The sequence below is a fragment of the Urocitellus parryii genome, chromosome 11 (genome assembly GCF_045843805.1).
Source record: "Urocitellus parryii isolate mUroPar1 chromosome 11, mUroPar1.hap1, whole genome shotgun sequence".
NCBI classification, from domain to species: domain Eukaryota; kingdom Metazoa; phylum Chordata; class Mammalia; order Rodentia; family Sciuridae; genus Urocitellus; species Urocitellus parryii.
The window spans coordinates 113,745,086-113,770,296 of record NC_135541.1 but is presented as its reverse complement, the minus strand read 5'-3'; the positions used below and the strand labels follow the sequence as shown (position 1 = coordinate 113,770,296).

The 25,211-nt window shown below is 36.5% G+C and overlaps 1 protein-coding gene across 1 annotated transcript; it reads left to right on the top strand.

Annotated features, from left to right (window-relative positions):
- The first annotated feature begins 767 nt into the window (after window positions 1-767).
- On the top strand, window positions 768-24,644 carry Hsd17b7 (hydroxysteroid 17-beta dehydrogenase 7). Its single transcript, XM_026412686.2, has 9 exons — window positions 768-854; window positions 2,601-2,804; window positions 6,448-6,540; window positions 8,402-8,516; window positions 10,437-10,631; window positions 16,333-16,437; window positions 17,234-17,290; window positions 21,148-21,246; window positions 24,014-24,644. Exons 1-9 carry the CDS (start codon window positions 820-822, stop codon window positions 24,116-24,118), a joined length of 1,008 nt encoding a protein of 335 aa, XP_026268471.1. The 5' UTR covers window positions 768-819; the 3' UTR covers window positions 24,119-24,644.
- The last annotated feature ends 567 nt before the right edge of the window (window positions 24,645-25,211 follow it).

The window sequence follows — 25,211 nt, the reverse complement described above, 5'->3', positions numbered from 1 at the left end:
CTTAATTTCCTCACTTTCCCTTTATCCCTTTTATTCTTTTTCTTAATTGTAGTTATATGAGAGATTTTTTAAATAAAATGATAAAATACAAAACATAGAAATATTTCTTCCAAGTTTCACAATTCATAAATAAGAAATTCACATATATTCAGATTTTCTATTTTAGGCAATGTTTTTCAAAAGTTAATATATGCTTCACATAATTATGTATAATATGCATTATTTTTACTTGATGACATCTTAAACATTGTTGCACATTACTAATAAATGTGATAAACATAAAAAAAAAAAAAACAGTGGAAAAGCACATAATCCCTGAACCTTAGCTCCTGTATCTATCCCTTTTCTCTAATACAAGCTCTGGTGCAACCATCCTAATGCCATTCTGAGGCTCCAGTACATGGACTCTGTGTGAGCCACGGCAACCCATGCTCTGCTCAAAGAGCACCACCACGCGGAAAAACGCAGCTGGCCCAAGCCTGGAGCAGCGGGGCGGGAGGCACCTGCGCCCCGGAGTAGGCGGGGACTTCCTGGATTGGCTTGACGCTCTGCGTCACGCGGCTCCGCCCCTCGGCCTATCTCACTCCACCCGGCTTAGGCGTTGCGCGCCGACGGCAGACTGCGATTGGCAGGCACGGTGCGGAGTCGATGACGCAAGAGTCCCGATCGGTTCCCCCATTGGTGGGTGTACGCTAGGGTGCAGCCTCTCTGGGGGCGGGGCGGGGGAGGGAGGAGGTTCCAAAGTTAGTATGAATTCGCAGGGGTTCCGAACGCTGAGGTGAGGACCTGCTTTACGGCTCGGCTCTTGAGTGTGCGAAGATGCGAAAGGTGGTTTTGGTCACCGGGGCGAGCAGGTGAGGGCTCTTTGGGGATTGCAGAGGCTGCGTTCTGGGGTCGGAGGGAGCAGAAGCCGGCGACCTGCCGTTGACAACCCGGGCAGTTGCCTGTCTTTGAATTTGCTCCGTTGGGGACTTGGGCCGAGACCCCATCCTACTATTCTCTGGTTCCTTCGCCAAGGTATGGGGCATGCTGGCCCCTTGAGGTACTCAGAAACTGGTGCTTTGAATGAAAACATGGCAGTGTAAGGGAGAACTACACCACCAGTAAGTCGTCAGGGTTGCTTGTGATTATCCAGGGAAAGGGAAGATTCCTACGCGGACCCTGCACACGCCTTTGACCCACTCTGAAGTATACACTGTGAATTCCTGAAGTTTAGTTCGGTGCTGAGCACGTGGCCATGTCTTATGCTCCTAGTTTTAAAATTTCAACTTCCATGAGCATCAGGAGCCCGCGCGCGCGGTGGGGAGCTGGTGTCTTATTTCATTTCACACAGCACTAACACATACTCTGTAATACAGAGTATATGATAGGAACATAGGAAAACATGATTCCTGTTAAGGCATAGTCCGTCCGAGTGCAAAGTAATTAGCTCATAAATATTCTGGGATTGCTCACCTGGACTCTCAGCCTCCTTTATTGACTGACTGTTTTACTTCTCATTTGTACTTTCACGAAGGATGTGTGGAGGATAAAATCAATCAATCCATTTTTCTACCAATTGCTTTTTGGCGTTTTGAGAGATTAAGACAGAAATATGGTAAATGTCATTTAAGATTGCCCTGCTTCAGTTATCTAACCATATTCACACCAACTAAATCAGCTATGTAGCTGTCTGCCATGGACAGTTTTTCGGTATGCCCTCTACTTTGCCAATGGGGGATAAATAAAGCAGGGCTGACTTAGTGTATGCTTCTTTTTCATATATTGTGATATGTGCAATTTTATATTTAAAGTCCTGTTATTCTTTAGTGAAGATGAATAAACATAACATACTTGATGCAGCATTGGTAGTACCAACATATTACTGATGGTTTCAGGCTCTTTTTGGAATTCTAATATTTAATTTATTGCCCCGGTTTTCATTAGTCCCAGCAGATGATCTGACTGCTGTCGCCATCTAGTGGGAAGTTTTATAGTGCTCTTTCTGAAGTAGTTTATTTAAAGTCTAAGCAAACTTGACCCTGCATCTCTTTCTTGGTCCCCATCTAATATTTATTGCTACCTCCTATTCAATAATACTGAGTTCTTTCTCTTTGTAGTGGTTATTCAGTCACAGTAATCGAGAGGGACTTATACCTCCTGCCTGTCACTGATGCCTCTTCCTAAAAAACTCATTCATTCCTTTATCAGGGATTTCTGGTGCTCCTTATAGTGGCAATGATACCAATAGGTGGTGGAGCCCTGGACCTTGAAGAATGTAGACAGCAAAATAAACCATAAGCACAAGAAACAGCTAATAAAATGCTCTTTTCAACACTTGCTAGTAATGTATCACTTTCATGAATAGCACAGTAAGTACATAATGAAAACCAGTTATTGTGCCATTGAGATTTTTTGGAATGGGAGAAACAAATGAGACATCATCCTGAACAAATGACTATTAGAGTGGCAGATTCCTCTTTTCTTTAAATAATGCTTAAATATTTTTTTTCTTGGTCTCTACTCTTCCTTGGAGCTCAAATTGATACAGTCAGAAAGAAATGCCTTTATTTAGCACCATCTGAATTTACATATATCTTGTACCTGAATTGCTTTCTCAGTGGCATCGGCCTAGCCCTTTGCAAGAGGCTTCTGGCAGAAGACAATGAGCTTTACCTTTGTTTGGCGTGCAGGAACTCGGGCAAGGCAGAAGCTGTCCGTGCTACTCTGTTGGCCTGTTACCCCACTGCTGAAGTCACCACTGTGCAGGTGGATATCAGCAACTTACAGTCAGTGTTTGAGGCTGCCAAAGAACTTAAACAAAGGTATTTCTCCTATTGTCTCATTTCTCTCTCATGTGATTGTGTAACATAACATTTAATAAAATATCAAAGGATAGGAAAACTTTGAACAGGTAAGAAATTATGCTGAGAAAATCTGTAGAGTGATCCTCAATACATCTCAGTTTCATTTCAGTACATCACATTTCCATTCTCAGTCATGAAGATAAATTTGTGAATATACCCTGATATATGGTCAGTTGTAATGGCTTAAATTAATATAACTCTTTTGATATTTGAACCGATTTTTACATATTTCTTCCACATAACAAATTCACTAATTGGTAGGGAGAGTATTGATATTTAACACTTGATGAAACTAATACAGAAATAGGATATTAGATATGCCTAATGGGATCATGTGACTTTATCTGGTTGGGTTGTTCTAAAGCTCAGTTCTCTTCCTTGCTCCTCAGAAATCTTTTTCCCCAGGCAGTAAAGATTTCTTCATATCTGTACAATAATTGTCATGTGATAAGCATTTGATGAGTATTTTGGTATATGAAGGAATAGAGTACTTGGGTGTTTAATTTCCCTGGAAGTGCACACAGAATTGTTCCTCGGTGCACAGTACATTTTTTTCTGGGTTCAGAGGATCCTTTCTTTAAATTCTAAGAGGAATTTATGATCCCCAAAGGTTATAAATCCTACAGTAAAAATACGTGTGAGCCATGGTGTTATCCACATTGATTAATTTTCATACTTCTTTTTTATTTCTTTTTAAATAATTGAGGCCTTTACGAAACAGGGAACTATTTTATTTCCTTGCACAGTAGAGGAAATGTGATAGATACAAGGAAAGTGTTCTTGGTAAGGATATTTCCTGGACAATAATACTTTGCATTTTATTTTTGTGATTTCATAGTCATTTGCATTTCCTTGTCACAAATGCACAAGTTATGAAGCAAAAGCTGTATTTTCACCCCACTCTTGTTCTCTATGGCCTTGGACCTTTGTGCATCTAGTTTCTCTCTCTTGCTGAATTCCTGGAGTTTTCTGTCACATCATATTTCTAAAAAAAAAAAAAAAAAAACAGATTTTACAGGTTCTACTTTCCAATAAATTGTGATATGTTTTATACCCCTTATTCTTCCATAACTTAGAGAGTCTTCAAGCCTCTGAAACTGCATGAAGATTCTTTATAGAGTTACAAACAGGACTTAGAATCAGCATACTACAGTGGCACAGCCACATCAATGTTTGTAGAAGCTCAGTTCACAATAGCAAAGCTATGGAACCAACCTAAGTGCCCTTCCACAGACAAATGTAAAGAAAATGTGATATATATATATATACACAATGAAATATTACTCAGCCGTAAAGAAGAATTAAATTATGGCATTTGCTGGTAAATGGATGAAACTGGAGACTATCATGCTAAGTGAAATAATAATTCAGTCCCCCAAAACCAAAGGCCAAATGTTCTCTCTGATATATGGATGTTAATACACAATTGGTGATGGGGTGGGGAAGAATAGAAGTTCATTGGATTAGACAAAGTGTAATGAAGGAAAGGGGGGATGGGAATAGGAAAGACAGTAGAATGAATCAGACATAACTTTTCTATGTTTATATGTGAATACACAACTAGTGAAACTTGACATTATTTACAACCACAAGAATGATATCCTAATTAGAATAAGCTATATGCCATGTGTGTATAATGTGTCAAAATACACTCTACTGTCACGGATATCTAAAAAGAATAACAATAACAAAAACCTGAGTCAGGAGAGAAATTTGCAGGCCTTCTTTCCCCAGACCTTCCTAGCCAGCTAGTTATCTTACCTGTATAAATTGAATTATTTTTTTCCTTTTTTGGTGGAAAAGAACCTTTATCCTTTGTGAAAAATGGCCCATGTCAATATAATTGACTTTTGAAATGTTAAGTTTTAATATTTGTAGTATGGACTATTCTCAGTTGCCTCCAAAGACTCAAGATATTTGGTGTCTATTGCAAATTTAGTAATATAATGAGATATTTAGTGATTTAGCACAAATTTAAGGCTGTGTAACAGAAGGGAACATTGAAGAAGGTAAGATGGCAGTTGTCTCAGTTGCCTTTCGTCAACTTTTAGTGCAACTTTGATGTAATCTCTTTCTCTGGGATGGGCAGCATTGCCTGGTTTTAGGAAATTATGGTGATAGTGATATTCATGAATTTGGGAATATTTGAAAGTGTATGGATAGATCTCTTGCCTATGTAGACCCTACATACTATACTTAATGGCCCAAATGGATATTGTTGGTTCTGGTCCTGAAGTAAATTTGATACGAGAGCTAGAGAAGGATCCCTTCAGCAGCACCATCCCTGAAACCTGGTCTTTCCATCTATAATACTCTGTTTTATTAGATATGTGCAGTTCAAAACTCATAAGAAATAGTGATTCTCATGTATCCAGAATAGAGCAACTGTGTCAATCATTTCATCTTTGAAAATATTTTGTTCTTTTACTGAAGCCAGAGCTTAATTTGATGTTCTGGTGCAATGTTTACTCTTCACTAAGCATTTGTCTTCATTCCTAGCAAAATAGATTAATATTCTTTGATGGAAGTTTGAAAATTAGATAATGGAACCATAAACAATAGCTGGAACTATTTATTATCTTTGTGACCCTTGTGTGATAAACTGATCGTAATAAGATAAGTGTTTAAACAGCTTAGTAATTAGAGTCTTTTGGATGTTAATTATTTATAAGATGAATAAGAAATATTTATGTGTGATCTGAATTGGCAGACATATATGTATTTCAAGATCCAGTTTTAATAGCTATGGCCCTGTCCTTCTGTGTACATAGAATTATAGGAATTATTTTTAATATGCATGGTGCTTTTGAGTATCATGAGAAGACGCTCCACTCATCTTGAGCCTAGTTCAAAAGGGGTACACTTAGATTAAGGTTTATATAGGTTTAAAAATGAAAAAGTTTTCTCAAGTCAGCATTTTACAGTTCCCTCCACAAGTATTCTGGACTGAACTTTCCAAGACTATCTTATCCCCATTCAGCTCTTATAATGTCACCATATGACAGTGAACTTTCATCATTTTATGGTAAATAGTTCTTGTCCATGAATGCTGAATGGCTTCCGTGTGGGTCCTCCATTTTAGTAGACATCTTGGCCTTCAGATTCCAGCAGTGATAGGTCAGGCCAGATCTATTATATGTGATATAAATTTTATTTGTCAACTAGGGGGAATGGTAAGCTAATTAATTAGCCAACTAACTAAATGCAAGGAAAAAAAAACCACTTTGCAATAACAGGAAAGCAGATTAAGAGAGGGTTCTGCACTCCCTAATTGGGAACCTGGAAGGGTTTATTGATCAGAGAAGATTTGACTTTCAAGCCCATGGAAACCAGTGTCAAAGCAGATAAACAAAGAGACAAACAAAAACCAAAAAAAAAAAAAGGTAAAAAAAAAGAAAGAAAAAAGAAAAACTCAAACATTTACTAGGGCTAAGAAAAAAGAAAAATGCTATAACCCTGTCTTATTTATTTATCTTGAAGTGGCCATCTTAATTAGCCAGAAAATTTTTCCTGTCCTCAGGCCTTCTATACTCTAGAGATAGAATACACTACCTTTTGTCTTCATTATTCTAACAATCTTGTCTTAATGTTTTACTTGCAGGTTTCAAAGATTAGACTATGTGTATCTAAATGCTGGGATCATGCCTAACCCACAGCTAAATATTAAAGCATTTTTCTCTGGCCTCTTTTCAAGGTAATTTCCATTTTCTAGATGAATTGATTGAAAGAAAGGTATTCTTTTTTTTTTTTTGCCTTTGGTGTGTTAAATTGTGGGGAATGAAAGGCAAAGGAACGTTGGGAAGGGTGAAATCATAGAAAGCAGGTGTTACAACCAGGTCATGAAAGAAAAGCATTCATTTTTTCATGCAACTTCCTTCTTATGGTATTCTAGGTCTCTAGGACATTCCAAGTGGTTGGATGTTTCAGGATGTTGGGTTTTGGTCTGCCTGAGTGTGCCTATTTGCAGGAACATTTCTACATTAGAGTTTCCAGGGAGACTCCAGGCTCACAAAGGCTGCTTTGGAAGCTTTTCCTTAGCTGTATGTCAGGTGCTCTGACTGGTAGCTGGGAGAAACGCAAAGAACTAGTGTTTACTTGGGAGTTTCTCGATACACATTGATGTATTGGCTTTCAAAAATGTTTACCTGGGGCTGGAGTTGTGGCTCAGTGGTAGTGCACTCATCTGGCATGTGTGAAGCACTGGGTTTGATCCTCAGGACCACATAGAAATAAATAAATAAATAAATAAATAAATAAATAAATAAATAAATAAATAAATAAATAAAATAAAGGTATTGTGTTCATCTACAACTAAAAAAAAAAAATGTTAAAAGAAAAACCTGTTTACCTGAGTTGGGAGCATAGCTCTGTGGTAGAGTGCTTTCTTAGCATGCTCAAGACCCTGGGTTTAATCTCTAGTACTGCAACAAATAAAATCATAAATCAGAGTAAGAAATGTCTTGTGACTCAGTACACTTATTTATAAATACATATTTTTATTGCATGCTAATTACTGCTTTTCTTGCATTAAAACATACACAGACAAATCCCACATTGTAGTGGCACCCCCTTCTTCACAGGAAATCTTAATTAAGCTTCTCTAGAGACCCTCACCATAATTGCTCTTAGACTATCAGAAAAAAATTCTAAAAGAAGTTTTTAGGCAGGAGATATGTTTGCTGAAGCAGAGTGTGATAAGACTAACCCAAACAGTGGAGAAATCCTTGAAAGCCAGCTGCTGAAGGAAAAGGGAGAAAAACTCTCCCTATCCCAGGCACTGCTTTTTACAAAGAATATCCTTGATTTATTTGTATCTAGACTGGGTTAACTGCCAAGTACATTAGAGAAAAAACAAACAAACAAAACTACTTTTATGTGGACTTCTATAGATTGTGAACCTCTGAGCTCCCCCTCCCTCTGTACACTGGGTATAAAATTCTAAATATTTCTAAACTCAGAGTTCAGAGGAAGAATTCTTAGGCGAGACCTACCTCTGAACCCTGCAGCCAATAAATCTGCTTCCTGCTATTCCTCAGTGTCCAGAACACTGGTCTTGACCTGCTAAATTGATGGCATAGCAAAACAGCATATTAGTATGTTCAGTGCTCTAAAAATTCCTAGTGAAAAAACAAACCTGCCTAATTTTTTTTTTTTTTTAAGCAGTTAAACAAACTCTGTGCAGGTAGACTTTTCTCTCTTGGCATAGCTGTTTTCCTTCAGAACAGTTTATCTTTAACCTGATTTGGAAAGAGGTGAAGAGAGTGTTTGCTAGAAGCAGGTTTTGAGAGACATGGCTTCCTTTTGGTAGTGTGAATAGTAAGTATGTAAATATTTCCATGAATTTGGGGAAAGAAAGCTTTTTTTTTTTTTTTTTTGTATCTTATTTAATACTCAGAATAACCCTGTCTGAGAAACTGATATTTCTATTTCTGTCATGATAGACTTAAGGAAGCTGTAGCTTGTGTATATGTGTTGGTGGGGGAGTAGGGTAAATGGGGAGTGTCTTTAATTAAAGAAACTTTAAAAAGTAATACCACTGTCTTTTGCTGTTTCAGAAAAGCGATTCATATGTTCTCCACAGCTGAAGGACTGCTGACCCAAAAGGATAGGGTCACTGCTGATGGGCTTCAGGAGGTGTTTGCAACCAATATCTTTGGACACTTTATCCTGGTAAAAAAAACTTAACTAAACCCACATTTAGTGCTATGATCCTAAGGGCTTGCATGGATACATTACAGTGATTTTTTTTTCTTTTGTTTTTAAGCTCATTAGTTTATGGGTAGCATTAAATGTCTGAGTATTTAAATATGGTGATCAGCTGGGCAGTGACACAGGCCTGTAATCCCAGTGCTTGGGGTGTCTGAGTCAGTAGAGTTGAAAGTTTGAGGTCAGCTGCAGCAACTTAGTGAAATCCTGTCTACAAATAAAAAGTAAAAAGGCTGGGGATGAAACTCAGTGGTAAAGTGCCTCTGGGTTCAGTCCCCAGTACCAGTAAACAAATAAACAAGTAAATAAATGAGGTAATCACTTTATTTCACTTGACTTTTTGAAAACATTGTTTCCCTATAGTAACCTATTGATATATAATTTTTTTTTCTTTTAACAAGGACTGTAGCAAATCAAGATAGAAAGTGGAAAATGTACAGTAACCTTCATAAATAATGTATAGAACAGAGATAAAGCATACCAGTTTTTATTTTATTTTATTTTTTCTTTTCTTTTTGGTACTGAGGATTGAACTCAGGGGCACTTAACCACTTGAGCCACATCCCCAGCTCTTTTTTTTTTTTTTAACCTTTATTTGCTTATTTTTATGTGGTGCCAGGGATGGAACCCAGTGCCTCACGCATGCTAGGCAAGTGCTCTACCATTGAGCCACAACCCTAGCCCCTCAGCTCTTTTTTATATTTTATTTCACTGAGTTGCTTAGGGCCTCACTAAGTTGCTGAAGCTGACTTTGAACTCAAGATCCTCCTGCCTCAGCCTCCAAACCACTGGGATTAAGGCATACGCCACCATGCCCTGCTACCCATTCTTAATTCTAAGTAGTCTTTGGAAGTGTGCTTGGCATCCAATAGTTTGGGATGGTAGACAAGCCATTATTAAACAGTAATACATAGTTAATTTTTTATTTTCATGATTTCTGACTTCTTAAGCATTAGCACTTTGGTGTTATAATTTCAGGCGTGCATATAAAGTTAAACACGAGATGTGTAGCTTATCTAGCATGCTCTATGCTCTTGTCCCAGGAAGGGACAAGGGCAGATCATCTGTAGAAATTACTTGGAATTTTTCTGGCAATAGAGATTTGCATCTAGTAACCACCCAGTTAGTCCATTCAAACTAGAATAGACTGATTAAGTCACAGCTCTCATAAATAAAATGTACATGAGAAAGATCAGAGACTTGCAGTTAATATTTTAGACATAGGCAATCAAGGCAAAGAAGCAAATCTTTATTTGATCATCTTTTTATATCCATATGGACTCATGGATGTACAATTTCTATTTGGTTCTTTCAGTTGGTTCCCCCATCTCTTGTACTTTTATGCCATTGTTTGAGTTTCCTGGTTTTGTTCTAACTTTCATTTAGAGCACTTTCTTTCTTTTGGGCACTGTAGGGTGCTTCTTGTATTTTCTGCCTTGATCCTAGAACAGCTGTTTCTCTAAGGAGATCTGGTTCCTTTTATTGGAAAATTGTTATCAGAAAACAAGATCTGGGTGCTTGTTGCTATTGAGATGTCAATTGCTTCATGCCTCTCTGCTAAGGAGATAAGTTCGTGCATGTGAACTCATGGATGCATACATATCTATTTTATATGTAACTAATCTGTATTCCTATAAGGCTGGACATGAGTTAATACTGACGTCTCTAATTTATTCCCCATGGATCATTCTAGCCTCCTCCTCTTTCTTATTTGTGATTTTTTTCACTCCATCAGTGACAAAACTGGTTCTTTCCATTTTCAATCCATATATGTAATAATTCAATTCCAGGATACAGATGTAGTACTTTCAAAATTGTTATCCTGTACCGCTCAGCAGATTTTGATACTTTTTTGTTCTTTTTTTTTTTTTTTTTTCCTTTCAGATTCGGGAACTAGAACCTCTCCTCTGTCACAATTATAATCCATCTCAACTCATCTGGACATCATCTCGGAATGCAAGGAAATCTAATTTCAGTCTTGAAGACATCCAGCACAGGAAAGGCCAGGAACCCTACAGCTCTTCCAAATACGCCACTGACCTTCTAAATGTGGCTTTGAATAAGCACTTCAACCAGCAGGTGAGGCCTGTTTCAGTGATATGGAAATGGCAGAATAGTAGTTTCTTAATTACAATCTATTTCCTAATAATATGACTGGTTTCCCACTTACTATTGTAGTTTAGAGTGAGAGTTGGTATACATGAAAGCTTTGGAACAGAGATGATTAGTTCCTGATCTTGTATTTTTATGTGGTTCATTTATTATAATGTAGTATTCAGGAACTCCAACCTGTTAAGAGAATGACACTATTAACAATAACAATAGCCACTGTTTAAGTACTTACTGTCAGGTGTTCTTCTACTTTTTATTTATTGTCTTCCCTGTGCAGTTAGGTGGGTCTGATTATTACCATATTTCAAACGAGAACAAAAAAATTTGAGTCATTTACTCAAAAATCTCAGGCCAGCTGGCTTCACAGTTTGGACTTTTCCCACTAAACTGCACTACCTCCTAGTCAATAGTTATAATGCTCTTTGGGTAATGGTGATTTTAGATAAGACTCCAGAGCTCTTCTTCCATGGGATCTGAGTTTAGAGGGTGTTTCTTTGGAGACGCTGACCCTTGTGAGTCGTGTTGGCTCCGTGTACCCATTGTGGTTTGGAACTTACTGCTTCTTTGCCTTGATTGCCTATGTCTAAAATATTAACTGCAAGTCTCTGATCTTTCTCATGTACATTTTATTTATGAGAGCTGTGACTTAATCAGTCTATTCTAGTTTGAATGGACTAACTGGGTGGTTACTAGAAGTGGGTAGGTTTGACTGGAGGGGGTGACTCACTGGTGGTGTGCCTTGGGAGAGTTCATTTTCCATGTAGCCCCTTCCTCTTTCCCTTTCTGCTTTCTGGTTGGCATGAGTGGAGCAGTGCTCTTCTGCCATGCCCTTCCGCCTTGAGGTTCTGTTGTCACCTTGGGCCAGAGCAGTGGAGTCGGCCAACCTTGGACTAAACCTTTGAAACCATGAACCAGAATCAATGTTCCTCCTCTAAGTTAATCTTATCAGATATTTGGTTGCAGTGTTGAAAAACTGACTAACCCGGGGTAATATAAGAATATCTTCTCTAAAACTGGATTTGAATTTTGACTTTGTTACTAGCTTTTTAATCTTTGCCAAATTATTTTATCTCCTTATGCCTCAGTTTTGCCTCCTGAAAAAATAGGGATAATAAATGTCTGCCTCATGGATTTGTTAGGAGAGTGGAATGAGGGGATCAATATGAAGCCTTCACAGAAGTGCTGTGTTGCTCAGAATGTGAGGATATTTATATGTGTGTGTGTGTGCATGCATTCACATGGGGGGATACCTGTGTGTGTGTGTGTGTGTGTGTGTGTGTGTGTGTATTTTTTTTGTGGGTGTGTATGCATTTGTATGTGTATTTGTGTAGGTGTCTGCATCTTCTTGAGTATGTTCATGTGTTGTCTATTATTATTTCATTTTGTGCTCAGTGTGTTGGTCCACTTAGGCACCTCTTTCTAATGTTTCTTGAGATGTTTAAAAACTTGTCACATTGCTTCTTTGTACTCTGGAAACTCCCTTTTAAAGGGCAAGGTCATATTAGCTTCTCCTTTCATAGAAAGCTCTGGGAAGGAGGGAAAGAGAAAGAACTGGTGAGTAAAACTGACCAAATTATGCTATATAAATGTATGGATATAGCAAATGAATCCTACTTTTATGAATAATTATAATACATGCGTCAATGAGCTCTCTTATTTGGGAAAACTAGAAATCCATATGCAACAAAATGAAATTGAATCCCTTTCTCTCACCATGCACAAAAGTTAACTCAAAATGGATCAAGGATCTAGGAATTAAACCAGAGACTCTGCGTCTAATAGAAGAAAAAGTAGGCCCTAATCTCCATCACGTGGGGCTAGGCCCCCATTTCCTTAATAAGATGCCTATAGCACAAGAATTAAAACCAAGAGTCAACAAATGGGATAAATTCAAACTAAAAAGTTTTTTCTCAGCCAGACAAATAATATGTGAAGTGAATAGGGAGCCTACATCCTAGGAACAAATTTTTACCCCTCACACTTCAGATAGAGCTCTAATCTCTAGAGTATACAAAGAACTCAAAAAGCTAAACACCAAAAAAGCAAATAATCCAATCAACAAATGGGCCAAGGATCTGAACAGACACTTCTCAGAAGAGGATATACAATCAATCAACAATTACATGAAAAAAAGGTTCTTAGCTTTTTGGTTCAAGCTTTTCCTCCTTGGCTTTTATAAGGAGAGAAGAAACATAGAACTACATTAGGAAATTCCTTTTGAAGCTTGTATTACTGTTAAGTGTCAGGTTCTGCATTGGCTACCTGAGAGATTTTAATGATTCATTAATGCAGGCTGTCCTTATATAAGCTACATAGAAATTCTCAAGATCATCACAATTTTTTCCCTGTAACTAAGCATGGAGAGGTGTCTTGTTAATTTCTTTTGCTTATCAAAGAAAGTTTTACATGTTAAAACCCTGTATTTTTGTTTGAAGATTTCTCATTTGGAACTAAATATTTTCTAACTATTTCTAGAATAAGAACTTTTCCTTAGCGATCTTTGGGGCAAAATAAGATACTTTTTTTGGGAAGAATTTTTGGGTATAGTGGTGATGAGTTCCAGCTCTTGACATTTTTTTCAGAGAATTGTTTGTTAATCTAAGGAACTCTCAGGAGTGAATGACCCATGTCAGGTACTACCAGTCCTCTGCAGCACCAAATAAATGATAAAAAGCTTCCAGCTTCTGTTTGTCAGTGTGCCATCTGTCCATTGATCTGTCTGTGTTACCCTGGCACTGCCTTTTTGTTTTATTTTTTGGTACTGGGACTGAACCCAGGCATGCTATACCACTGAGCCACATCGGGCAGCCCTTTTTATTTTTATTTTGAGACAAGGTCTTGCTAAGTTGCTGAGGCTGACCTTGAACTTGGGATCCTCTTGCCTCAGCAGCCTGAACTGCTGGGATTATAGATGCACACCATGATGCCTGTCCTTAATTTCTATTTATTTATTTATTCATTTTTAATATTTATTTTTTAGCTGTAGTAGACACAGTATCTTTATTTTATTTTTATGTGGTGCTGAGGATTGAACCCAGAGACTCGTACATGCTAGGCAAGCACTCTACCGCTGAGCCACAATCCCAGCCCCCCTAATTTTTATTTGAGAGGAAAAAAATGAGATTAAATGTAAAAAAAAAAAAAAAAAAAAAAAAGAGTTAAAATATTCAGTATTAAAACAAGGTAAAATGTAGTCAAAATTAAACTAAATGAAATAGTTTTAACCAAGCCCAGTGCCACAGAGCTTTCTACAGATGGCATTGGGCCCTTCTTATTAACATAAGCTCTGTTAGTTGAGGCTGTCTTTCTAAGACAGAATTTTCTAACCTGATGAATCCCAGACTAAGGATCTGATTTAGATATCTTCAGTTGGAGCCCTTCATGGCACCAGAACAACTCTTTGTTCCTCTCATGCCAGGAACACCCATCTCAAGCTAGAGGTATGGGTCTTAGGGACCTACAGGGAAACAATACATACTTTAGGTTTGGCTATCTGTATTTACTACATCAGAAACTTCTTGAAGGCAAGGACTAAATAAACTCTGTCAGTCTTTTCATCTGAAGTGCTTATTAAGATTGATAAATTGATCTTTAAGGCTCTACTTTTCTCCTCCAGCTTCAAGATTGGTTATTCTTTTTTTTTTTTTTCTTTTGTGGTACTTTTTAAAATTGTTTTTTTATTGATCTTAGAAATTTTATCTCAAACAGAACATCAATAAAATTTTGCTTACACTCGGCATGGATAGCAATATACTTTTTAAAATTTGTTTTAATTAGTTATTTGTGACAGTAGAGTACATCATATATAATGGGATATAATTTCTCGTTCTTCTGGCTATACATGATGTAGAATCCCACTGGTCATAAGTTATATATGTACATAGGGTAATGATGTCTAATTCAGTCTACTATCCTACTATTTATTCTACTACTCCCATATCCCCTCCTCTCTCTTCACTCCTCTCTACCTAAAGTAACTATTCTTCCCTAGCCCCACCCCCCTCCATTGTGATTTAGCATCTGCATATTAGAGAAGACATTTGTCCTTTGGTTTTTTGGGTTTGACTTATTTCACTTAGTCTGGTATTCTCCAGCTCCATTCATTTACTGGCAAATGCCATAATTTCATTATTCTTTAAGGTTGGGCAATATTCCATCATATATGTACCAATTTTTTTTTATCCATTCATCTGTTGAAGGGCACCTACTTTGGTTCTATAGTTAAGCTATTTTCAGTGGAGCTGCTATAAAAACATCGATGTGGCTGCATCACAGTAATATGCTGATTTTAAGTCCTTTAAGTATAAACTGAGAAGTGGGATAGCTGGATCAAATGGTGGTTTAGTTCCAAGTTTTCTGAGGAATCTCCATGCCACATTCCATAATGATTGCACCAATTTGCATTCCCACCAGCAATGTATGAATATACCCTTTTCTCCACATCCTCACCAACATTTATTGTTGTTTGTATTCTTGATAATTGCCATTCTGACTAGAGTATTTTGATTTGCATTTCTCTAATTGCTAAAGATATTGAAAATTTTTTTCATATATTTGTTGATCAGTTGTATTTCTTCTGTGAATTGTCTGTCCAGTTTCTTTGCCCATTTAATGATTGGGCTATTTGTCTTTTTTGGTGTTAAGTTTTTTGAGTTTTTTACATATTCTGGAGATTAATGCTCTGAGGTGCATGTGGTAAAGATTTTCTCTCAATCTGTAGGCCCTCTCTTCACGTTATTGTTTCCTTTGCTGAAAAGAAGCATTTTAGTTTGAATCCATCCCATTTATTGATTCTTGATTTTACTTCTTCCACTGAGGAGTCTTATCAAGGAAGTCAGTTCCTAAGCAGACATGGTGAAAATTTGGGTCTACATTTTCTTCTATTAGGCACAGGGTCTCTGCTCTAGTGCCTAAGTCTTTGATCTACTTTGAGTTTTTGAGAGATAGAAGTTTAACTTTATTTTGTTACATGTGGTTTCCAATTTTCCCAGCATCATTTATTGAATAGGCTATCTTTTCTCCGGGGTATGTTTTTAGCACCTTTGTCTAGAATGAGATAACAGTATTTATTTGAGTTTGTCTCTGTGTCTTCTATTTGGTACCATTGGTCTACATGTCTGTTTTGGTGCCAGTACCATGTCATTTTTTGTTACTATAGCTCTGTAGTATACTTTAAGGTCTGGTATTGTGATGCCTCCTGCTTCACTCTTCTTGCTAAGGATTGCTTTGTCTATTCTGGGACTCTTATTTTTCCAAATGAATTTCACGATTGCTCTTTCTAATTCTATGAGGAATGTCATTGAGATTTTAATTGAAGGGGTGCTATATTTTGTCAAGTGCTTTCCTGCATCTATTGAAGGGATTATATGATTCTTGTCTTTAAGGGTATTGATGTGATGAATTACGCTGTGAGTTTCTTGAAAATAGAGACTTTATCTTACTAGTTTATGCAGCCTTAGTGTTTCTCATAGTGGGTTCTCAGTACCTGATTCTTAAAGTATAATAGTCCCAACTTCAGAGATGACTTGGAGTATAAATTCTTTATATCCTGGCTTCCTGGCTTATGTATGTATCTCTTTTATTACCTAGTGTATACACTAGCTATAGCTGGACTGAGTCAATGTATGTTGAATTAAAATCATATTGTGTCTCTTCTCTGTGCTTCCAGGGTCTGTATTCAAGTGTAATTTGCCCAGGGACAGTACTGACCAATTTGACCTATGGAATTCTACCTCCATTTTTATGGACACTGCTGATGCCACTGATTTGGCTGGTGAGTAATACTTCTTAATTTAAGAGTTGGGAAAAGACATAAGAAATTGAACCTGCGTGTGTCAGAATTCTATTTAACTGGAAGGTTTTTATGTTACTTATATGTAGCCTCTGCTCCAAACTCTCTGGCATTACCACTGCTCTAGTATCTGAGCATTTTCTTTGATAATGCACCATGGATCCCAAGAGTTCTGTATTCAGATAATTTTGGGAAACCTGTGTTAAGCAATGTTAAGCTGGACTGTTTTTGCATTTTTAATGTGTTTATGAGCATTAAAAGTTTTCAAGACTTGCCTCTTCTGGGAATCTATACACTTACCTTTGGATAAAGTTTAATTTATAAGTTAAGCAATGTAAGAGATGAATATTAATTAATAATAAAATTTAAAAATTATGATAATAAAAAGCTTCTCAATAAGGGAATGATTGTATATTATATAACCCAGAACTGTTTTCATTTGTTTTGCATTTTGAGATCTTGTAAGACCAGTTCCTCTAGTACACATTAAAAAATTGTACAGATAGGAAATGTTCCTCCTGATAGGAGTCAGGAAAATAAAATGTCCCTTTATTGGGCAGGCATAGAAAAAAGTTCAGAAGTAAAGATGTCTCATGCTAAAAGTAGTTGACTCAGAGTGTTGGAGATTGATATTTCTTTTTTGATGTCTTTATTTTTTTTTCAATATTGAAAAATGTTCCTTAATCAGAAGTTTAAGTTTTCTTTCTTAATATTAAAATGAATAATTCTTTTGTGACTCTATTCTAACCCTCTCAAAATGACTGTTTTCTTTTCTCAGCTTCGCTTTTTTGCAAATTCTTTTACTTTGACACCATATAATGGAACAGAAGCATTGGTATGTTTCTCGAGTTTTTATAGCTTGTATAAGGACATAGCTGATGTGAATTATGAGTTCACTGGTAAAATAAACAGTTTCAGCTGAAAAAGTAATAGAGATAGTAAGAGAATAAACTGAATAATCAAGGTCCTGTTTAGGACTAGGGTGAACCATCAGGGTAGATGCAGAACATGAGGATTATAATTTGAAAGTGTAGCGTCCACCGTGGCACTGGTTGCTATGATTGTTAGGGAAAGCAGCTCTTTAGAAGCAAAATAAAGTAGTGACTGGAGGAGAAACAGCAGTGAAACAATTAGGGGATAAACAAAGCACAATGGTAATTAGGCAATCGGTGAGTGAGTTCCTATGGGGGAAGACTATGTTGTGAGACAAGAATAGGGGAAACAAAATTCATCTTTATTTCCCTATATGAAGATTCTCTTTCCCCTGTTGGTATTAGAGGATCAAGTTGTTACCTTATTAGGAAAATAGTATATTTCCTTAAATCACACCTGGAAAATGAGTTACATGTGTTTCCTCATCAGTGGCAGATTACTAATGAATCATAGTACTCTTTTATGTTGAACACAAATAAAGTCTCTGAATATTTTTCAGCATAAAGTTCCAAAGGGAACCTCTATGATGGATCAGAATTGTCATACAATATGAAACTTGTTACTTGTTCTATGCACCGTCTGGTTGAAATCCCACTGTAGTAGAGCCAGTTGTTTGTGTGCTAACTCCATTGAGCTCCTTCAGTAGTTTTGCTCTTTATCATAGGAATATGGGGGCCTAGCACTGTAGTGTTTACCTTTAGTAGAGTCTCAAATCTTGATCAAATTGAAATAACTAAGGAAACATGAAGGAGATTGACTTGATGCTCTTGTTTTGGTAAGCATTGCAGAATCAAATGCCTTTATTGCAGGCACAAAAGTTGATTGTAGAAGCAAGTGATTTCATATATATATTTTTTTCATATCAGGGATTGAACCCAGGGATATTTACCCACTGAGCTACACCCCAGTGCTTTTTATTTTGAGACAAGGTCTCACTAAATTGCTTAGGGCCTTGCTAAATTGCTGAGGCTGGTCCCTGAGCCTCTGGGATTATATGTGTGTTCTACTGCTTCTGGCCTATACTATGTTTTAATTAATTCTTAATATAGCTGCCAGTTGAGGATAAGTATTAAAATGTAGTCCTTAGGAATTACTCATCTGGCATCCATAGTACTGAAAATCAAGTCTAGAGGTCAAGAACATATAGGTGTCAGAGGTAATGGGGAATAGTTGGATGAAAAAAATCTCTTAGAATTATGTTTAGAAAAAAGAGTAAACCCACAAAATACACAAGAAATAAGACATCATATAATGCTTACTCCAGGAATAATCAGAAAGTAGGACCAGTGAGGGGACTGGGGTAGTTGGAGCAGACTTTGCTCACTGAGTTGAATTGACCTAGGCTCTGAGGGTCAGGAAGGATTTGGATAGGATGACCCAAGTATCACAATTAAAAATATTGTTGTAACCTTTCTATAATTTCCCAAAATATGAATAGGTAGGAGAATATCACCTTAAATACCACCCAGTGATGGTCATAGCTGCTGGTGGGTGTGGATAAGAATGTGAGCATACCACATGGGGAGAAGCTCAATCTCTTTCAATCTCTAGATGAGTTTTATCTCCTTAAAAGGAGAGCTTGAACCTGAGCTTGAGAGACTTAAAGCACAGTGTTGAAGAGTGAGGGCACTAGAATTACTATTAACTCTGTCCAAATCCCAATTCTCCAGTTCCTGGCTATGAATACTCGGGCATGTTTTTTTTTCTTTACCTACTTGTTTTTTTTTTTTTTTTTTTTTTTTTTTGTGTGTGTGTGTGTGTGTGGTGCTGGAGATTGAACCCAGGGCCTTGTGCATGCAAGGCAAGCACTCTACCAACTGAGCTATGACCCCAGCCCATCTGAGCCTTTGTATGTGTGTGTGTGGTGCTGGGGATTGAACCCCTGGCCTTGTACATTTGAGGCAAGCACTCTATCAACTGAGCTATATCCCCGACCCATGCTAAGCCTTTTATTATCTATAAAATAGGAATTAGATGAAAATAAGAGAAGGCATATTGCAGAGGATTTAGTATATTTCAGCACTTAAGAATTTAAAGGAAATTACTTTAGTGAAAAAAGTATGGGCTGGGATATATAGTTCAATGATAGAGCACTTGCATAGTGTGTGTGAGGCCCTGGGTTCAATCTTTAGCACTTGAAAAAACAAACAACAACAAAAAACCAAGTATAGTTCTGACATGCATATAGATGGATCATATGGAACAGAGTAGAAAGCTGAGATACAGACCCATAAACTGTAGCAATTTATTAATTAGTAAATATGTCATTTCCAAAATTAGTGGGGAAAAGGTGGGTTATTTAATAAATATTTGAAAAAACGTAGAATAGGATTTTTTTTCTTCATACCTCATACCAAAATAATATCCTAGATAAACTAAGAGATTAAATGTTAAAAAAAATGTTAAAATATTAAATTACTAGGAGAAAATATGGGGAAATTATGGCTTCAAGATTGTAAATCCTTATCTAATTGCAGAAACAGCAAAAAGAAAAGACTGAAAATTTTGACAAAAAAAAAAATTGGATGGCCAGAAACTTCACTATTAATAAAGCCCAAAGTCCAGCCTCAAACTGGAAGAAAAACGTATATCTGCCACTCTTAGTAAATACAGAGTTTCAGCAAATCAGGAAATGAAGTCTGTTGGAGCAATAAACCTTTTTTTATGTTCATGTACTTTACATGAATAGAAAGTTTAATGGTTTTTATTGTGTGAAAAGATGCTTAGTCTCACTTATACTAAGAGAAATGCAAATTAAAACTTATTGAAAACTTTTAAAGCTCAGATTATCAAGGATCAGAAAGTTTGATAACATATATTGAAAAAGGTGTATGGAAATGAGGACTCTTCTACATTGTTAAGGGAGAGTAAATTAATATAGATGCTTTTAAGGACTCTGGCAAGTTCAGTCAAAATGTTAAATAATGCATGTACCCTTAACCCAGCAGTTTTATCTGGTGTTTATCTTACAGATACATGCAAAGGTATGAAATGATATATTCACCACCCATTGCAATATAATTCCTAATAGCAGGGTCTGGAAACAACTTATATATCCTTTAATTGGAACTTCTTATATAAGTTGTAGTATATTCCTAAAATGGGATACTGTGTTTCTTTTAAAACCAGAATGAAGAGGCTCTACATATATAATTTGAAAGTATCTGCAAGCCATATTTTATAAATGAAACATCTATATGTTATCCTTCCATTGAGTAAGAGAAAATGATATAAATGCTTTTCAGTAAATAGATTTTCTTTGGAATAATACACAAGAGTTTAAAAACAAAAAATACTTTCCAGAGAGGAGAGCTTTTTGGCTAGAAAATTAGAAAGGGAGGGAGACTTTTTACAATATACAACTTTTGAGTATCCTTATCTATTAATAAAATATTATATCAGTGACCTATATTTTACTGTGATCTACAGACCAGGAAATTTACATGAGGACTAAGGGAAAAGACATACTTTAGCAAGTATGATTCTTTTGCTATAAATAAGGCTTCAAAGGATATTATTAAACAGTCTTTTTGTTTTTCCTTTTCAAATTATAATAGCACAAGTTGTGGGTTCAATCTCCAAAACTGCAAAAAAGGAAAGGAAAAATATATGTATGAGTGGTTCATGAGATTTTAACAATTGGCTGATGATACTTGAGAATATTTTAGAATTTTGGGGGGCAGTTCTATAAGGTGCTGATTGTAAATCTCACTCATGTGCACAGAAGAAAGAAATCATTGGCATATTCTTCCTTTCCAGATTTGGCTTTTCCATCAAAAGCCAGAGTCTCTCAATCCCCTGATCAAATATCTGAGTGCTACTACAGGCTTTGGAAGTAATTATGTCACAGTGGAAAAGGTAAATCTGTTTACATTGCCACACTGAAGATACTAGCTGCTGGGCTGAGGGATTGGATCTTGCATTCCAGCCTTATGCCTTCCCAGCCTCTCTTCCCTGCATCTTCAGGGGAAGACGGCATCACCTTTCAGTAGCTTTACTTTAGCTTGTTTTCATTTCTTTGTGTTCTCTCCTTCCTCTGAGCTTTGCATATTCTGTTCTTCCTACCTGAACTGCTTTTACACTTCTTTCATCTGATTGATTTCTGTTTTTCCCTCCCAGCCTTCTGTGACCCTTTAGACCAGGTCAGGTCCCTAAATTATAGACTTCCTTATGTAACAGTATTCAGCCTTGGGTTATCCTATTGTCATATAAGCTTTCTGAAAAGGACTATCCCCTATTTTAGCATGTTGTCTTACACATGAAGGTATTGGATAATATGTTGCAAGTTGGGTAAAATAGGAATTCTCTCTCTTTTTTTTAATCTTTTTTTTTTTTTGGGGGGGTGTTTTTTTTTTTTCCGTCTTTTTTGGAACTGGGGGTCGAACCCAGGGCTTTGCGAATGCAAGGCAGATGCTTTGCCACTGAGCTACATCCCAGCCCTAAAATAGGAATTCTCTATGTGTAATTAATTTTCATTTGAGTATTCAATAATTATCAGCTTTAATAGAACAATGTTTTGAAGAGAAGGGGAATAGAGTACAGAAAAAAAAATCAATATTGTGTTTCTTTTTGGGGCTCTGTATAATCTTAAAAGAAATCAAACATGGGGAATGAGAAAATTTATTTTGAACTGTAAGAACTGTTGTACTTTGTCATGAGTAAGGTCACCTTTTGTTAAAAAGGCTTTCTTTTCTTCAGTGTATATTTTTGGCACCTTTGTCAATCAGGGAAATACAAATCAAAACTACATTGAGATTTTATCTCACTCTAATTAGAATAGCAATCATCAAGAATACAAATAATAAATGCAGGCGAGGATGTAGGGGAAAAGATAAACTCATACATTGTTGGTGGGACAGCAAATCAGTACAACCATTCTAGGACAAAGTATGGCGATTCCTCAAAAGACCAGGAATAGAATGACTGTATGACCCAGCTATCCCACTCCTTTGTGTTTATTCAAAAGAACTGAAATCAGCATAATATAGTGATACAGGCACATACATGTCTTTAGTAGCTCAGTTTACAATAGCCAAGTTAGGGAATCAATCCAGGTGATAAATGGATAAAGAAAATTTGGTACATATACACAATGGAGTTTTACCTGGCCATTAAGAAGAATGAAAATTTGACATTTATTGGTAAATGGATGGAACTAGAGAATATAAGGGTTAGTGAAATAAGTCAGACTCAAAGTCAAGGGTTGAATCTTTTTCCTTATATACAGAAACTAGACCTAACTAAGGGGGGAAAAAGGGTGATAATAAAAGAGATAAAACAAGTCATCTCAGTAAGTCAGATACTTGGCAGTGATCTTTGTCTATATGTCAGTAGCATAACATAAAATTCATTTTTTTTTATTGGTTGTTCAAAACATTACAAAGCTCTTGAGACATAAAATTCAGAAAAATAGAAATAGAAGGGAGATCAGTGAAAGCAAAGGAAGGGGAATGAGAAGGGAGAGGAAAGTGTGTGTGGGAGGGAATCCCAGGAAAGTAAAAGGAAGATCAGTGTAGCAGAGGAGGGGGAATAAAGGAGAGGAAGAATGGGGGAAAAAAAGAGGAAATGCCAAATGACACTGACCACATTATGCTGTGTACATGTACGAATATACCACAATGAATTTCACCTTTATGTATATTCATAAAACACTAATTAAAATTTTAAGAAAACTATAGATAAACAGAAGGAAGACCTATAGAGTAGAGAAAAAGAAACAGAGGGAAGGAGAAGGGGAGGCAAAGGGGAAGTACTGGGCGACTGAAGTGGAACAAATTAGATGCCATACATATATGACTATGTCAACATGAACCCCATTGTTCTGTGGAACAATAATGCACTAACAAAAAACAGCAAAAATGGAATTTTCTATTTAAACACAAGAATTTAAAATAACAGTAAATTAAATAAGATAGAATCTTAGATTTCTTTCAAGTAAAAGCAGTTTGGAAAAAGACAGCCTCAGGTTGGCACGGCAGCTCCACAAATTGTCAGGCATCCAGGCATCCTATTGTTATTGATCTGCTGTCCTTAGGGTATGGCCCTCATCCTTCTGGTTAAAATAAACAGTATAGAAGAAGGAAGAAAAGGGATGCCCTATTCTTTTGAAGAGACTCCAGGACTCTTCAATGAGCACATACATGTCATTGGGCAGAACGTGTTACATGGAACCCATAGCTACCTTGGAAGTAGGAAATACGTAATCTTTCGTCTGGACAACTGTGAGCTCAGCAAAAACAAGGGCTCCTTTACAAAAGAAGATGGATCTCGGGAATCGCTGTTGGAAATTCTAAATTCTCTTGATTTTCCTCTTTTGTGCTTTTCTTTCACCATCGGTATCTTCTGTAACTGAAACAGGGGAGTTAGGGTAGATGGCAGTACTCAGATATTTCAATCTTACTGTTTAAGGTGAGCAGCAGTAGATTTGGTGAGTGTTGAAGTTCAAATGAGAGTTTTTAATATTCTCAGGTTTCCTAATAATCCTCACATGCAGCCACCACGCCCTTTTCCTCTAGCTCCTTTGTTTTTAGTTCTCTTACATATGTAGAATGTCATCCTTTTATACACATGGTATTTGTTTTATTTTTTCTTTCTTATCATTGGTTTTTTTTGGCTTCTTTTTCAGATGGACATAGATGAAGACACTGCTGAAAAGCTTTACCAAAACTTATTGGAACTGGAAAAGCGTGTTAGGGTCAACACCACTCAAAAATCAGATCACCAGAGCTGACAGTGACACTCTCTGGAACATTGCCTACCTTCTGTGCATTCTGGGACACATGGCTTTCCGTTGAGCTGGGTGGTATGCATTTCTATGAACTGTGAACTCTGATTATCTCTTTCCTTTCCTTTCAGAATTATCTCCAAGACTGTTTCTGTGTACATATGTGTGTGTGTACATAAGATTGGTAAAGTAAACATATCAATTAGATATTTTCTAGAATGGTGCCACATCAAAATTACTAGAATCACCTAATAGAATATCTGTATTATCCTTCCAAGTGGAAATGAGTGATAAGGAATGGACTTGAATAATTTTGACACAGGCACATCTTGGACTTGCTTTTGGCTTGTTACCAGCAAAAGGAGGCACTGTCCACTCTCTTGAGTGGCAGTTTTAGCTTTATTCTTTTCATTATGAGCAATTTTTTTCTAAGGTCTGGTGCTTTATTTCCTTCATATACTGTTTCTAATGATCCTAACCTAAGATTATTAGAATCCAAACAATCCTACTATGGATGTCCATGTAGTTAGTCTCAGGAATAAAAATATTTATGTGTTTGGGTCACTTGAATTATTTCTTTTATTTTAAAAATGTCTTTTATGATATTGGGTTAGTTCATGATAAAAGTGGGCTTGATCCTTAACCCCATTTGTAGATTTGTTTATTAGGGACCAACTCATTTTCATAATCATATTTTGGCAGATATAAACTTACTGCCAAAATTATTTACTCATGTTAAATTTTAGTAACATTTTCTGATTAAACAAGTTGCTAATAGAATATCTACTGGTATGAGGTCCACTGTAGTAATGGAGGAAAGTGGTTAATTTACATGTGCCACATAATTAAACAAAACTTTTTCTTTATTAATCTTAAAAGGGCCACACCAGAGTCCTCATTTGATATGGAAACAAATTGCTAAAATATCTAGATTTTTTATTATACATATAACTAACATAACACTGAGGATATGACAAAGTCAGTACAATTTTGAGTAAATAAAGTGAAAAATGATACACAAATATAATTTCCCCACAAAGTATGAAAACATTTTTTGATTACAGTGCCTGTAAGTTTGTTGTTTGTTTGTTTATTTATT